This window comes from Centropristis striata, chromosome 5, assembly GCF_030273125.1.
Source record: "Centropristis striata isolate RG_2023a ecotype Rhode Island chromosome 5, C.striata_1.0, whole genome shotgun sequence".
Lineage (NCBI taxonomy): Eukaryota > Metazoa > Chordata > Actinopteri > Perciformes > Serranidae > Centropristis > Centropristis striata.
This window is the reverse complement of record NC_081521.1, coordinates 34,409,626-34,426,849: the sequence shown is the minus strand read 5'-3', so window position 1 is coordinate 34,426,849 and position 17,224 is coordinate 34,409,626. Positions and strand designations below refer to the sequence as shown.

The 17,224-nt window shown below is 42.7% G+C and overlaps 1 protein-coding gene across 2 annotated transcripts in view; it reads left to right on the top strand.

Annotated features, from left to right (window-relative positions):
• LOC131971465 (neuron navigator 1-like) overlaps positions 1-17,224 on the top strand; it is a 99,085-nt gene that overhangs the window by 15,050 nt on the left and 66,811 nt on the right. For both annotated transcript variants that reach the window (XM_059332941.1, XM_059332940.1), the window contains exon 3: positions 3,292-4,116. In XM_059332941.1, coding sequence (XP_059188924.1) covers positions 3,292-4,116 — 825 coding nt within the window. The remainder of the gene's footprint in view (positions 1-3,291; positions 4,117-17,224) is intronic.

Below are 17,224 nucleotides of genomic sequence, written 5' to 3'. Positions count from 1 at the left end.
GTGATTAGACTGTGGAGCCAGGGAGACGAGTACTGGAACAAACAAGCAGCTGTGTGCTGCCAACACACACTTTACCTGTGTGTATACGTGCTTTCAAGAGCACTGACGCGTGAATTGACCCAGCGTGCATCTGCGCAACACACAGACCTGCCTTGTATGCGGCCACTCTCGTTTGACTCACCTTAATCCCTCATCAGGGAGATATAAGAGCTAACGTACAGCACCTATTAGCCTTAAATTACATCCCTTACCCCCCCACTGGCCTGCTACCAGCCCCCAGAGCCCCCATAACTGTCACCACACAGGTCTGGCCTTGGTGTGGCATAACCACCTCAACATTGGCCCTTTATTAAAGCTAGCTGCTTCTAATTAATGGCTTCGGCCTTTACAGAAAAACACAGCCAATGCATGTCTGTGTTTTTGTCTGCTACTGAGCTCCTGTATTACACACACTCATTCAAGGCCTGATGGATGTAAGGTTGTCATTGTGCACGTATCTTAATGTGTGTCATTATCATTTTTGTGCGCCAGTTTGGGTACTGTAGGAAAATTAGCTGTTTTTAAAGTACCTTTCTAATATTGAGAGGTGGAATGTGAGCAAACAAGACATTGCTTGTTTTCGCTCTGGTTTAGTGTCAACCGATTTATGCAAATGTAACAGAAAATGGGCTTTAGCCCAACATCCTGCTCGTTTGAATACTACTCCTAACAGTATCAGACCTGATAACATCACAGCTGCAGGCGTTACTGCTTGCTTACAGGAGAAAATGTGACAATTTCAGGGGCTTCTGTACATTTTTCCACAAAGGGTGTAAAAAGGTTCTTAAATAGGCTGCACTCTCTTACTGGAATAATGTACAGAAGGACCTGAAATTGACAAAGTTTATTCATATGGAGGAATTTAAGTCAGTTTAAAGGATCGAGAAAAAAGTACTTTTGGGCAAAGTGAGTCCACCTAACTTTTTCACTGAAATCATTTAAAAATGGTGCCTGTTATGCTTTATAACTTTTTATTACATTTTAACTGGATAGTGTGTTCACCTATTTCTATTGTGTGCTAGTTTTTTGTTTGTATTGTTTGTGGTTATTGTTGTCAAGTCAAGTCAGTTAGTTTATATAGCACATTTAAATAACAGCAGTTGACCCACAGGGCTTTTGAGGTTAAAGACTGCCTCAAAACAAGTTGACTTAATTAAAGAAATAGAGAAAAGATAAAAACCGACATGATAATACTGTGAGTTATGAAAACAGAATAAAACAAATAATGTTTATGCTCCCCAGGTCACTCTTGGAGAAGAGTTTTACCTGTTTTAATAAAGGATACATACAAAGTGTACTAATGGTAATACACCCAGAGCTCTCACACACACACACACAGACAGGATGCATTAAAACACAAAACAATTTCTTCAGTTTTATTAATTGTTAATGAGCAGTGATGGGGCTTAAGTCCATTTCATGCGCTGTCATCAGGATTACCTGTAATGGGAATAAAGACAGACGAGAAATGACGACATCATACAAATTTCTCTCTCCGTTAATGTCCCTGTCTTATTGGATCAGGTCTGTGTGTCAGGAGGAATTCCAGGAATGTAGATATTTAAAGCAAAGGATCCGAGAATGATTCGCGACAGGAGGGTAATAAAGAGGACGAAGAAGAGCTACTCCTGTGTTGATTGAGATGGGATGTCCAGAGCACTGGGATGACGTAGCTGACCGTGCCAGAGCTAACCGAGTCCCTGGATGGGAGCTTTGCCTTCTCCGAGCCTGTCTCATCAATGTGACACACTCGCCGAGACAGACCCACGCACACACACTCTTACACATGCAGGGGAGGATAGACGAAAACCTAGTGACACTGACGCTCATTCACACACCCACACATGTACATGTGTGCTTGTTTTAAACCACTGAAGTATCGTGATTGTCGTGCTGAGGGATGTGTGACATTGTGATGAAGCTATACCCTGCAAAACTTAATGGCCTGTGCTTATATATTAACTGGAAGTGAGGGGGGATGGGCGACATACTGTAAGTCTGGAGAAAGGAAGGAAGGAAAGGAAGGGAGGAAATGAGAAAAGAGCTATTGGAGATGAGGGGAGAAGTAATATGAGGCAGGTGGGGAGGGGGTGTGATGGTCATTTGTGGTCTGTTTGCTGCTAATTGAAGCATAATCAGTGACTGACCCTGGTTGTGTACTCGGGGCTGGTAAATGTGTGTCCTGTTCCCCTCTTCTAAGCTGATCCCGCAGTCACGGCTGTTTTACAGATAATTTAAATCAGCTTAATCATGGGTGGGCCTCTTGTGATTACGGCACATAAGAAAATCTGAATGTGAATGGATGAATAGAGCAGCTAATGTGATTATGACTGATTGGATATGTGTGTGTGTGTGTGTGTGTGTGTGTGTGTGTGTGAAGGGGGTCTTTTTATTCCGGCTGTAATATTTGGCATCTAGGATCATTTGAGTCACACACAGCTGAGCTCAATATAAATATTTTTCTCTTTTTGCGTCATTCTTTTGTTCTTCTTTCTTTCTCACTGTTTCTCTTCCTTTCTTCCTTTTTCCCTCTTCACTGGCATAACACAGCATCTGCGCTGCATGTTTGTGAGAGAGAGAGAGAGAGAGAGAGAGAAAGAGAGAGAGAAGAGAAAGATAGAGGATTGGCGGGTGAATCAGCCAGTGGGTGGAGAGAGAGCGAGAGACAACAAGAAAGGAGGGAAGCACAGAGGAGTAAGAAAGAGAGGGAGGGTGAATGAGCAGCGGGGGTTGAGTGAGCAAGGCAGCGAGTGAGCGAGAGGTAGAGGGAGGAGAGAAAGGGGAGGGGGGGATGTTGCTGCTGCTGCGACTGTTTCTCCTGTCAGTCGGCTGCTGCTCGCCTAGCAAGCAGGAGGGAATACAGAGCGAGAGAGCAGCAGAGAGGGAGACAGAGAAAGAGACGGCTCGTTGCTGTGTTTCATTCCAGTGGGGCTATTGTGCTGCAGACACGCTGTGAGGAAGTGGATTTAGGCACTGGACACAAATCTGCAGATCCATGGATTAGCAGTAGTGAGTAAGGGTGACTGCTTCTGCCACTCTACTAACCCACTCGTCATTTTCAACAGAGGGTGAACCCACAGTCTCACACTGCGGGGAGTCTGGACCCACTGGAGGCAGAGAGGGAGGGCGAACCAGACAGCCTTGGAGTTTTTACACCTTTCTTTCTCCCGTTTTCTCCCTCCATCTTTCCTTCCAGTCTGCTTTTGTGTATCTCAGAGTGTGTCACTGATGCTGTTGCTTGGCTCTCTGCAGGAGGGATGCTGGAGGCTAATGTGGCTAACATTAGCATGACGGCCAAGCCCAGAGAGCTGGATCTGAGGTCTGCTGCTGTCTCCTGCCAGGAAACTTCAGCCCAGGCCATGGCCTCTAGGAAGCCCCCAGCCAAGCCCTCCGCTCTGCCCCAGGGACCTTCACGTCCCTCGGGGTCCGAGCTCAAGGTCTACAGGCCCTCCTCTGGATCTATCCCCATCCCAATCCCTAATCCGTCCGGTCTCCGCAAGCAGCGATCGCTGAACAACTTGTGTGTGCTCACAGATGCTGAGAAGAAGCTACACCTGTACCAATCTCCTCGATGGAGCGATGATACGAGCCGGCCTGGCAATGGCACCAACAAGCCGGGCCAGACTAAGACAGGTCAGGCTGGGGGCGGGAAACCACAACTTTGCCGGACCCTTTCAAAGTCGGAACAGTCTCTTTTCCAGGGGAAGCCAAAATCTTTCTGCTGCCCGTCTGTGACTTCTAACGGAGGCAAGCCGAGTCGAATCCCCGCCCCTGGTAAACCACGGGGACCTTATGCTGAGGTCAAGCCCATCAGCAAGACCTCTGAACCGGGCCAGAGTGTAGACACAGACCCTACTGACCATCCAACAAAAGCTAACTCCAATGGAGCTGGGAATACTGGGACTAACGGAAAGAAACTAGGGGAGAAGGGGAGATCTGCAGCTCTGTCAGCAGAGGAGAAGAAAGAGAGGAAGGGGATAGAGGGAGAAGATGATAAGAGCTTTCTGAAGGTGGACCCAGAATTAGTGGTGACGGTTCTGGGGGACCTGGAGCAGCTGCTCTTCAGCCAAATGCTTGGTAAGTCTGCTGTTTTGTCTCTATTTTGCATGAAAACATAGAGGTTCAGGCATGACACCACTTATGACAGGATACAATTACATCAACAAGTTAACAACAGTTACTTATTGATTCAGTGGACTTCGAATGAGACAAACATCCTCTCCTCTCCTCTCCTCTCCTCTCCTCTCCTCTCCTCTCCTCTCCTCTCCTCTCCTCTCCTCTCCTCTCCTCTCCTCTCCTCTCCTCTCCTCTCCTTTCCTCTCCTCTCCTCTCCTCTCCTCTCCTCTCCTCTCCTCTCCTCTCCTCTCCTCTCCTCTCCTCTCCCAAACCGTTCCCTCCAGCAGCCCTGGCTGTAGCTCCAGCATCAACAGTGAATTTTAAATGAGTCCAGTCTGTATTGCAGCAGAGCATAATGTCAGTGTGTTTTTCTAAATGCTTCTCACTGTACGATGGTGAGAGCACTCACTCGGTACACGTAGGTGGTGAAAATCCCTCTGTTTACATCACTGTAGCTTTGTTTATATGTGTAAAATTGATTTATGTTGAATATATGTGTGTGTCGATGTGTACTTGCTCGGTGTGCTCCCATGAAGCAGCTGATCTAAGCAGTTCCAGAGGGCTGACATTGTTTTGTTGTTGATTCATTAGCTAGCACTGGAGCGTTTTGTCCTAGTCTCATCTGACCCACTGCCACAGTGAGCTAGATATATATTAACCTATCAAATGCCTTCGTCCTCCTGCTCTCATTATATCTCTATCTCAAGGGTTTTCTGTCTCTACAACCCTGTTGCCAGGGGAGAATTATTTTATCTTTGAGTCAGAACTGCATGTTTCATGTCAATTCTGCAGCCTCAGCATCTCCTGGCTCGAGCCAAAATCAGCCATTCGTTAATAAAGGCCGTGTGAGTGGGACTAGTGGGGTGTGTGTTTTCAGTCGGTAAATAAAACGGATGCTTATTGAGTCAGGCTCCGGTCACAGTGGGCCACATATTTAGCCTTGCACCACTCCCTCACCCTCCTCCCTGCCAGATCCCCTCCAGTTCCATTGATCTTCGGGCCACTGACAGATGGTCACTATCCACCCCCCCACACATCCACACACACCCCCACCTTTTCCTACTGTTACTGGGGGCAACGTGTGGGAGGAGAATCTGAGGGGGCATGGGCAGGTAGTTAGCGTGCTGCCATTCACAAACATTAATCCACACTGTCATACGTACTGGGACGCTCCAAAGTTTTAGCTAATGTGGGCGTATCGTGAGAATGATGAGTTTGTGACTTATAGGTCAAACCAGGGTTTAAATCTGCACCTAACATCCATTAGTCATTCATGCACACACACTCTCTCTGTGTGTTTGTCCCACACTATCTATTCTATTTCTATTCCTCCCTCTCAGCAGGGCAGATAGCATCAGAGAGTAAGGGAGATGGGGAGAGAGCAGCGTAGCGGGTCGTTATATCTGGCTTGACACGGGGAAATAATTTTCCGTCCATCATCAAAACTCTCTCTGTCTTCCTCCTCTCCTTCATTTCTTCACCAGCTTGCCTCCTGCAGCACAGCCCCAAATCATAGCTTGTGTGACCTTGCCCCTGTAGTCCTATATATCTGTGTGTGTGTGTGTGTGTGTGTGTGTGTGTGTGTGTGTGTGTGTGTGTGTGTGTGTGTGTGTGTGACCTTGTTTCAGTCCTTGTAATGATGCTAGCCGCACCTACACCAGGCAACCAGGTAGAGAGGAGCGAGACGAGGATGGAAAAAAGAGACAGACAGAAAGAAAGTAGAGGGTAAGAATTGAGATTTATGGGAGAAAAGTAGAAGGGGGTGACTTCATTCATTCACATATGGAGATAAATGAGAGGGAGAGAAAGAGAGAGACCCTGGAGTAAAATAATGGTGATAGGCCAATGACCTAAATTTCTACCTGGCATCCCAAATGAAAGAGTGTTGCTTTGGGTCATTACAATCTACTTCAATCTGCCAGAGGTTTACCAATGAAGACACAGCAGGTGTGTAGGGAAGTTGTGCGAGTATACTCATATACTCATATATGTGTGTGTGTGTGTGTGTGTGTGTGTGTGTGTGTTAGGGGGAGGTTAATTGTAACTTGCCCTGTAGCTAGCGGCTCTGGGCTCATCCTTTATCGTATCTGCTTCTCCATTTCCGATGGGACGCGCAGCTAATTGGTTTCTGCTCCGTGTGCTCTGTCATAGGAAGATAGATTATGGATGTTCAATGGATCATTCCCAGTGATCCTCTCCCTCCCCTTCCCATATGCAGTCCCACCTTCTCCCCATCTGCTTCATACATACATGAAAATGACTTGTCATTGTACAGAATCAAGTATGTCAAGGTCTTTTTATTGCAGATTATACATAACACAAAAAGTACACCGTATCAAATTTAATCCCAGGTATCCAGCTGTCATTTTACATACTTCCCAAAACTTAACAAACAAGATAGCACAAAAAGACAGACAAGTACACAGCAACACAAGTCAGGAGTTTGTACATACTATGGGGTTTACATTCCCTGTTTTCATTTTTTCTACAGATGTCAAGAAAGGCAGCTAAATTGTAGAGAATCTCAGAACAGACTACCATAGTATGGTATTATATCATTAATAAAAAAATCTATTTTATCCCGTTTTTGGCCTGTTGTTATGGAACGCTACATGTTAGCGGTTATCTCTGTTAGCTACAGAGAGTAAGATATGAGCCTGTGTGTTGAACTTGTTATGTTGCGTGACAGCTAGCAGTATGCACTGTGACACTGTCCTTTTGAGATTAGCCTACAGTAGTAGGCAAAGATAATGGAGAATGTCAGCGAGGTCTAATGAGAATGTGAAACCCAAGACCATCAGCTGCTACTACTACAACAACACTGTGCTGTTTCAGTCACTTATGTTGTTTTCATGGCTTTTCTTTGTATTTACTGGAACTTGCTTGGGGTTTTTTTGTGCTTTTACTTGTTAATACTTGTTTTATGTATTTACTCATTTACTTTTTACTATTTAGACTGTCTCATTGAAATAGAGCAAGACTAGAATGGACATTCCCATTCAAATCAACATAGCTGGAAGGTGAGAGAGATGGCCATATTGATACAGATACACATGCTGACTAACTTCAGTACACATTATGAGAGTCAGCCGCTAAATAAGTAAAATGTAACAACTTAATGCTTCATCCGTACATTCTTGTCACACCGTAGGAAAACACATTGTTATTGCCAGATGGGAAACAACTTTGTTTGATTCATTTTCTGCCACCAGTGATGCTTTAAAACATGGCGATGAGTCAACAGTGGGCTGGTGGCCAGTGGTCCAACGTTGCCTCACTCCACACCACTAGAAGACTTTTTTTCCCAGGAGGAGAATTGATGGCAGAGCCAGCTAGCTAACTAGCCAGCCATCCGCCTTGGAAGCTGCCGACACACTTTATGTACCATCCAAATGAGCGCAGCAAATAGTACAATGTCTGTTCTATTCTTATTCTATTTCTATGGGCCTACTGTATATATTTACATGTACTTTATTGCTGCACGCTGCTGAAGAGCTGCTAAACAGATTGTCATTGTTCTAAGTACAATGACGATAAAGAGCTATTCTATGCACTTAAAAGGGATAACCGATCCCCCCCCCCCCCCCCCCCCCACACACACACACACACACACAATGAAGAAAAGAAAAAGAATCCAGGATATTTCAAGGCTAGGCCTATATGTTTATCTCACGAGGTGATTTAGGATTAGTTTCAGTCTAATCTGTTTTCCTTTAATCGGACATCCATGTTTTACCACTGAGAGATGAAGAGCTTTTCATTAATTGGATTAAGAGAATTACTTGACTCTGCTTGGACAGCAGCTCTAGACTTGCAGCCATAATTCTTCCAAATGCAGCACGTTTTATAAGATATCTTGTTAACGGTATCAAGGTTAGACATAGACGCAAGGAATGATAAACTCTGCAAATTCTGACAATAAAAATGAGCTGACCTGAATGGCACCTTGTAAAGCATATACTGCCAGGGTAATCTAAAGTACTGAACCTCAGATGTGTGCCACTAATGACACCTCGCGGTCCTATCCAGCACCCATAATGAGGTGTATGCGAGAGGGTAAGCTCCCTAAAGCAGTGGCCTTTCCCAGCATGGGGCAGGCTCGGTTTAGAGAGGATCCAGTCTAAAGACACCAGCAAGCATTCGGATTAAGCCTTGCCTAAAGATAATGAGAAGATTCAGCCTCCATTCCACTAATCACAGATCTATATCACCCTGGAAAAGGCCAGCTATCAGGACTAAAATGAATTACAGATTAAAGCCCAAAGGACATCTGTTTGGATGGAGATTTGGGTATTTGGGGGAATTTTACTTTACAAAGGATCAGCTGGAGAATATAAATTTAGGTTAGAAGATTGGAGATCTTGTGTGATTTTGGTGTTGGCTGAGCTGTTCGGAGAAATTGGGGGACTGTGTCACATACACGTGACCTTAAAGGCTCAGCAGAAGAGAAGTAAATAACACTCAGTGACACACGAAAGCTCATAAAAGTAGCCTTGACTACCAATGTGCTTGTTATTTTTGTGCGACATTGTATTGTGAGTGTGTGTGTGGGCATGTTTGTGTGGTTGCTGGCTACTCGTGGGAGACGATGCATCCTCGTCAGCTGTCTGCGGAACAATAAACCCTACAGAGAAATCGACAAAGGCTAAAAAAGAAGACATACACACACGCAGGCAAACACACACACACACACACACACAATCCTGTTCAAGAGAAGTTAACAGCGCTGCAGGAAATAACAACAAAGCAGCTGCAGCTTCAGTGTGTGCCATATTCAGTCACTGATACTCTCTCCTGTCTATACTCGGCTGTTTTCATCCTTGTGGCAGTGATTTTTCATACTCGGCCCCTCCATTGTGATAGCAGTGCTGAGTCTCTAATGTGATGCGGGTGCGACCGGAGCAGCTTGTTCCACCCCGGGCTTTGCTGACTGAAGGATTCGGGGCAGTCGTCCTCCCATCGAGGAGGCGGTGACAAGCCGAATAAACGCAGACGCCCAAGGAAAGTGAGGAATAAAGCATCCCTCCGATTGTCTCTCTCTCTCTCTCTCTCTCTCTCTCTCTCTCCCTCTCTTCCTCTTCTCTCTCTTTCAACTCTGATGCAAGTTGACGGGTAGCAGTGTTCTGTCACCAGTCAGACAGCAGGGAGGATATTTCTGGTACGAGTGTTTCAGGAGGAGGACAGAGGACATCTTTTAGTGTGACAGGGATTTTGTCACCAGGAGTATTCATACACAGGGAGAGTTTTTGCACATGTATGATTGTGCATTTTTCTCCTTCCACTCTTTTGTCTCTTTGTGTGTATGTGTGTGTGTGTGTGTGTGTGTGTTTACAATGCATTGTGGTCAGTCTCTAAGGACTTAATGCAGGAGCCATTGCATTAGTGCTGTCTGCTTCCTGACATCCTCCTCCTAAATCATATTAGTACTCTCTGTGTTTTAGTCTCATCAGCTCTTGCATAACGCACTCACAAACTCACACAAACACACACAAACATGCTGCTTATCACTAAAAAAACAAGCAAGTTATTCTACTGTTTTGATTTTATTATTTTAATGCACTCTTCTTCTGCATGCCTTAGTATAAGAGTGGAAGGGCTGTATGTGTTCATGTTTGAATTGATATTGAAAGAATTTCAGTCCTTATTGATATCACACTTCCTTACTCACGGGAAAAAGACCCTTAAATTGCTATATGGGCAAAACATCTGTGCACGTGCTGAGCTTTAATATTTAATATGATATAGATGAGATGGATACAAAGATGAACATCCTACCCTCTGTTACTAATCATACCTATATGCACTATTAATGAATTAGTTGACTATTAAACTAATCTCCTCCTGTTCTTATAATCTAATTTTGTAATTTTTACTGAAAAAAGTAAAAATGATCTGACTCTAGCTTCATGAATGTGAATATTCTCTACTTTCTTTCCTCTTCTGTGACAATAAAGAACATTTTATAGTACAAACAAATAATCAATATTGAGAAGATAATCGACAATAATCAGTTTCAGCCCTAATTCACACTTTACTCATAAAACGAACTGGTAGTGATGATATGTGAAATAAAGAGGGAGATAAAGACAAGAGAGTAATGTAGGCCACCTCGGGATGAGGAATGCTTAGTATTCATCTATTTTTGTTCTGTTTGTGTTTTCCTCTCATGAAAGGTCTCAGATAAAAGTGCCCTTTGTTACTGATGAAGCTTTCTGCATGTAGCTGCTGCAAGGAATAGTATTAGACACACACAGACACATCTGACCGAGTCTTATGACGGTGTTGTGGTGAGCTTTCATCAGTGATAATGCTGATGCAGCGTCAGGCCAGAGCTCAACCGATCAAAAGAAGCAAACAGAGGCGTGGCCTGGGAACACCTCGTCTGATCCTGTTTGTTGAACTATAAATATACTTAAGGGTTGATCTCAGGTCAGTCATCCAATCCAGTATTTAATGCTTCTATATGTTTTTGTTCTGATTTTTTTATGATGCAATTATAAGTCTCATTAACCCTCTGAACCCTAACGTGTTTTTTTTTTCTTCAAAAGATTGCCAAAACACACCGCTTATCATAGAAAGAAACTTTAAAAACTCTCGTCGAAATTATAACTTTCCGACAGACTTTGAATGGATTGAAAGTTTCCATTGGAAAAAGTTACCAAAACGAAGCCTATAATTGTGATATTTCTGTAAAAATCACTATATCTTACATGTCTCACTTAAAATGTCGCCAAAAATAAACCATTTGGAATAACTAGATCAACTAAAAACATTAAATTCTGTGAAGCCATAATTGATTCTGCTGAGACGAACAGTCACGTGACAAATATTCACTGAGAATCTGTTTACACAGAGCAGAGAGGAGAGGACAAGAGTTTGATAAAAATGCAAATAGTTCAATATGTATAGCATGTGGAGACCCTTTCTTTTCTTTTAAATATTCATAACACTTGTGGACACTTGGAAAAGTGTTGTATATATACGGTACATTCCATTTTATTCCAATTTTAAAAAATACATTTTTTAGATAAATTGAACTTGCAATCCCATTTTAACTGTGTTATACTGCACAAAAGACATGATTGTGCTGATTCCATAGAGCTGCAGGACTTCTATATTGTAGTGAAATACAAGGCCACAGTGAGTAAAATGTAAAAAGAGCAAAAAACGCCCTGAAACGGCTGTAGTTTGAGAGGGTTAAGTCAGATATCTGAATGCATGCATAAAGATCAGATTTTACTCCTGCTACTATCAGATCACAAGAATTATACATGGAAGTTGTCTCGTTGAATTTAAACTGCACATTCTGTGCACGATCCAGCTGCAATGCTACCAAACAAAAATTGAGTGGGAGAAAGATGAGGAAAAAAGCTGCAGATGTTCTGTAAACAAGCACAGTAGCATACACATACTGCAGCAGGCCAAATGCAAACAATACAGTCTGGGTGGAGATTGTGCCAAACATACTGAGTCAGCTATACTTTCCCTGTCCTTTCAGAAATCCTTTCAATATCTCCAGTTTACAAGGCTGCCATTCCTTCATGACACTATTTACAAGATTACCTTGAAATGTAAGGTATTTGATTAACGGGATATAAGTTGTAGAAAGCTTTTCTTCTAATCTATAAATAAGATTACATCTGTGTCATCTCAGCAACAATTAGCTGAATTATCAATTAGTGCATCAACAGAAAATTAGTTGGCAACTATTTTGATCTATTTATTTTAAGAAAGGTTCTGAAAATTCAGTTCCAGTTCAAGTTCCAGTTTCTTCTCTTTTTTTGTCATCCTTAGAAAACTGAATATATTTTGGACAGTTGGTCGGACAACACAAGGCATCTGAAGCTTCTTCACAATTTTTGACATTTTATTGAACAACAGACTCATCAATTAACCCAAAAAATAAACCATTCAATCACATTTCAGTGGAGTTACTTTGATAACTTGCTGTCATCAGTTGTACCGTCTCACCCGTCACCTTATTAACCGTGCAGGCACTCCACACAGAGAGCAGACTGTCTGTCTGATATGTGAGAGCGGAGCTGCAGCTGGGTTTAAGCACGTCGTAAAATACAGTTCCACAGGAAACAACTCTCTTGAACAAAAATACACCCAAACATTGCCACACATTATGGTCTGCCTTGGCTCGTTGCTGGGTTTGTGTAGCATGTGTGTAAGTGTGTGGCTGTGTGCCTGCATGATTGTGTGTGCTGCTCGGCCTGTATTTAGATTTTAGTATACAGAGTTTTGAAGCACACACAGAGACACTGCTAAAAGATATTTGACATGATGCCACACGAACACATCCATCAAACTGACTGATTGTGTTTTGTCCTCCGGGTGATCTTTTTTTGACAGCCTCATCTGCATACCATGTGTGTTTACGTGTGATGTGTGTATTAGATTGTGCCTCTCTTTATCTTTTTTACTCTCAAAGCACCTCACACAGGTTTTAATCTCCTCCAGCGCAGCTCGGCACAGAGGAATGCACACACTCATTCCTCTTTGTGTTTTGAAGCCTAATCAGCAGGGCTAGAGGTGATATGTTCTTTTGGTGTTACCTCGGTGAGGTCTCGACCTTCTTTTCTGAGAAAGTAAACTTCTCGTAAGTCATTCAAAGCTCCCTCTAAGCAGATAGCGCTCTGACTTCTAAGCAGATAGGGCTGTGGTTAAGGAGATATGGCGAGTGTGTTTATGTGGTTCAGAGCCAGGTTTTGGGGTGATGAGATCTGGGCTGAGAGGACAAGACAGACAAGGTTTTAACTTAACGCTGCATAGCGGATCCTACATTTATTAGTAATATTTTCACATGTCTGTGCTTCTAAGACAGTCTGTGTGTTGCTCATCCTCCTTGTCTCTGTTATGGAAACTACTCTTACATAAGGGTTTCCGATTTTAAATGGATTTCAACGCAGTCAGCTGCCCCAAATCACAACTGGCTATCTCTCAATATCTTCTGTTTCTCACATCACATTGACACACTAATCATGTGACCATTTTATTTGGCATTTGAACTAACAACTGTTCAGATTTAGCGCACACAGATGCAGTATTGTGCTCCGATACGCTCATCGACCATTCATGTCACATATAAGATATGATCTTCAAGGGTCTTAATATCCTGTTGCGACATCCTGGTGAAGCCGATGAACTTCAGTGCACGTGTGTTTGTGCATGGATGAACATTTGGTTGTATTAATGTGTGTTTGTCTGCCTGGTCCAGATGTGCAGGAATAGCTGTATGTTGTAATGCTTCCTGTTTTGCAAACGGTCTGAGGTCAGCAGAGGGCTGTGATGTTTAGTTAAAGAGTAACAGAAAAATAGGGGAAAGGAATATTATTGTGATTGGTCATGCCAGATAAAATCCAAAATAATGAAGCATTTTAGTAGCTTAGCTTAGGTTCTCATACAAATTGAGACGAGTACAAATGTGGGTCATCCTTTAACTGAAACAATAACAAAACTACAAAGCTTTACTAGCATCCTGTTTGTGTGACTTTTATATGTCACCTGTCAGGAATCTGTAAAAACACTTTGGAAGCATATGATTATTTTAAAGCCTTGCACATCGCTGGAGGTACAGACCTTTTATGGTGCAGTAGCAGCAATGCTCAACCACACACATCTATCATGTGATAAGGGTACCGTAGCCCGAGGAGTGTTACAGTGACACTAACATATGTGCACACACGTGGGCAAGACAGGGACAAATGAACTCCGGATGAAAGGAAGGAAAGAATAGAAACAGAGGCCATTACTCAAATCTACATTCATATTGTGCAAAACTGCACCTCTTGCTGGTAAAGACACACACTCACACATACAGTATGTGCAGGTAGATGCATGAACGTGCATTTTCAGTCACCACACAAACACACTGTCAAAGAATGATGTGATGTTACCACATAAACACACACACACACACACACACACACACACACACACAAAGGCAGACTACTTCTGCAAGGACAGAGCCATTAGTGTGTCTTTGGGGAGTTTTTTTTCTTTCTAATGGAGAGGAGAGTCAAGTGACCCAAGAGAGGAGCCCAAGTGGACAGCAGTTTTTATTTTTCTGTTCACTCTGTCTGTTAGCCATCAGACATCCGCATCAGGAAACATACTTTTTCTACATCCTTTTCTTTTATCGGATAAAGCTTCCAATATTTTATATTTTTCTTGTTGTCAACAAATCACATTAAAAGTATTGCCCGTATAGCTAGTGGCTGGCTCTGTGCCACAGATGTCCATTGTTGTCCAAAGACTATTAAAAACACATAGATGAGTCACACTGATGCACTGGGGGACATGATTCTTCATCATGGATGAGCACAGACACTTTTTTAGTCAATCTTACATTCACCGTCCTGGTAAATGTGTGTTCATCCACAGCTGAAAATAGTCCCCAACAAACCCAATGTTTATTTTGCTTAAAAATAGTGCCCAAATATTTAAGATATTTATTGCTTTACCCATAAATAAAATAAAAAGAAGAAGTGAAACATTCAAGACCCATTTTATAGCTTAACATCTTCATTAGGAACAAATGGGCTTGGTGCTGAGAGCCACAGACAGGGCGGGGAAGTGGGAGAGCATTGAGAGTGAAACTAATGCATTGCTGGTTGTTATCTTGTAATAATTAAATAATTTAATGGGCTCATTTGCAAAACCAGATATCTCAGTTGTATTTATTTTCCAAGGAAATAAAAGTTAAAATGGTGTTGGGCTGTTTGGTTAATAAAGATTAAAAAACAAGCTCCTTAACATTTCTGCTAATTCAAAAGCCAGCACTTTTGTTTAATGGGCTTGTGACCTGACCACACACAAACACACAATGATAGAGAAAAAAGCAGTTCTTCTCTTTATTGCCATTGTACATTTTTGTTGCCATTTGCACTCTTGTTGAAGTAGCAGAATCTGCCAAAATAAAATGCCCCGTCTTTTTTCCCCCATTCACCTCCAACTGTCTTTTTCTTTTGCTCCTTTGAAGTCTTTTTGTCTCTTTGTTTTGTCTGAGAGCAGACTCTCATTAGGATGCAGAGGTTGTCCTGCACATGCAGCACATGCATGCACTTACAATAACACACTCACTCTAACTTGCTGACTCTCATTTCAAGAGTCTGAGTGGGCCATTATGAAAGGCTCCTCATCTAGTTTCACAGTCTCTTCAGATTCAAGTGTGTTCACAACTGTATCAAGATGAGGCAGGTGGAGCGTTGCCCATCCCAACATATACATGGACATGCACACAGGCCCTTCCACACACACACTCTGTTTAAACCAGATCAGTGTAATTCATGTGCACCCCCAGGGAGCTGCCAGGGCTGACAGGGATATTTGCATCTCTAATTCCCCCACCACCACTACAACCACACCCCCTCCCCATGCCAGCTGGGACCACCAGGGCCAGGGCAGAGGCGGGACAGGAAGTCTTTTGCAGACACACACATTTACACACAGGCACATGCGCAATCATGCAGACCGTATCTAATCAATTTGACGCCGATGTTAAACAAAGCTCACATTTAGGGTAATTAAAATCGGCCAATTAAAGCCTGCGTGTGTGCGTGTGGTTGTGTGTGTGTGTGTGTCAGACTTTGTCCGTGTTTGCATGTTTAGGGAGTTCTTTGTTCCCTCTAAACCTTTGTATGAACACATGACACAATTTTAACATTTTAAAGCAGAAATGTGGCTTTTTATGGCTTGAATTTCCACACTGTCCATCACTACCTTTTGTGTGAGCAACCACCAGCAGAACAAAGTATTTCTATTCTATATTCTATTTTTTATTAGAAAACATTTGTGTGTGAATGTGTAGTGTCTGTGCGTGAGCGGCAGAAGGTGGGATCACAATGACTTCATCATCTCTCCTCTGAGCTGCTTGTCCGCAGGGCTGCCTAATCAATTGTCTATGTGGCCGTTCTCTTTAGGAGAAATCAATCCAGCTTTATAAATCAGGTCTGGTGTAAGTGTTTCTCAGTGTGTTGGGGGTATGTGCATGTGGACAGAGTTTAGTCTGCAGCTGTTGTTGAGATTGACACCTCTGGCAGCTCATGATTTGCCCTCCTCACTCATTAGAAAGGTCTCTTCTCCGTCACCTCCTCACTAGCCAGCTGGACTGATTCATGGGAGGGAGGGTGGGGGTTTCAGGGTCGTATGTGTCAGTAGATTTCTTCACTATATACAATATGTTGCTCCATGGGCTCAGTATATAAAAGGGGGATTTATTTTGAACATTGAACAAGACAAAGAGTCTCTCTGAGGCTGTATTTAGGTACTGTTGGGCACTGGGCTAAATGCTAATGCCAGCCTGCTAATATGTTTACAATACTGCCCTACAAAGCAAAAAGGCAGTAACTACGCAGAGTGCAGAACTGAGAAAAATGACTTTAAAGTTATCCTGTAATCCAGCCGTTTAGTTACTGTACAAACCACTTCCATTTTTCTCCAAAATGACACACATTTGAGATAAGATGTTTTGTCACATAACAAAGGATGCCTTGAATGTCATGAAAATGATAATAACTAATTTTTGACCAAAAATGCAGTTACTGCCTTTTTGCTTTGTAGGGCAGAATAGTGATACAGACATGTTGTTTTCCAGGTATAATGCATGTTCAGCTTCTTAGTTTAGCATGTTTCCTTGTTAATAATCTCTATAAATAGATATCTGCATATAAGAGCATTATATGCTTTGTCAGCTGGACAAGAATTTGGTTTCGTAAATGTCCTGGTTCCTGTTTGTAGTTCTTTAGTTGTAGTATTGACCAATCATGTTTTAGCAGGCTTTGTTAGCAAGCAGGTAAACAGTCCAGGTGCAGAGCAAAAGAGGTGGAACACACGGGCCAAAATACAAACTTGGAACACAGCCTGGAATCGGCAATCTTCTGATGACAATTTCGCTTTTATTAGCTTTTTATCTGCATTCATAACCAAAGAAATAACCTATTTATAGATGGTGTCTCTCAACTCCAACTCCATTCTCGCATCTAAAGTTGCTAATTGGACTCAAATTGGTGACCGGTACACGGACGAGGAAGTATTGCCCCCCGATATCCGTTATCTGTACACC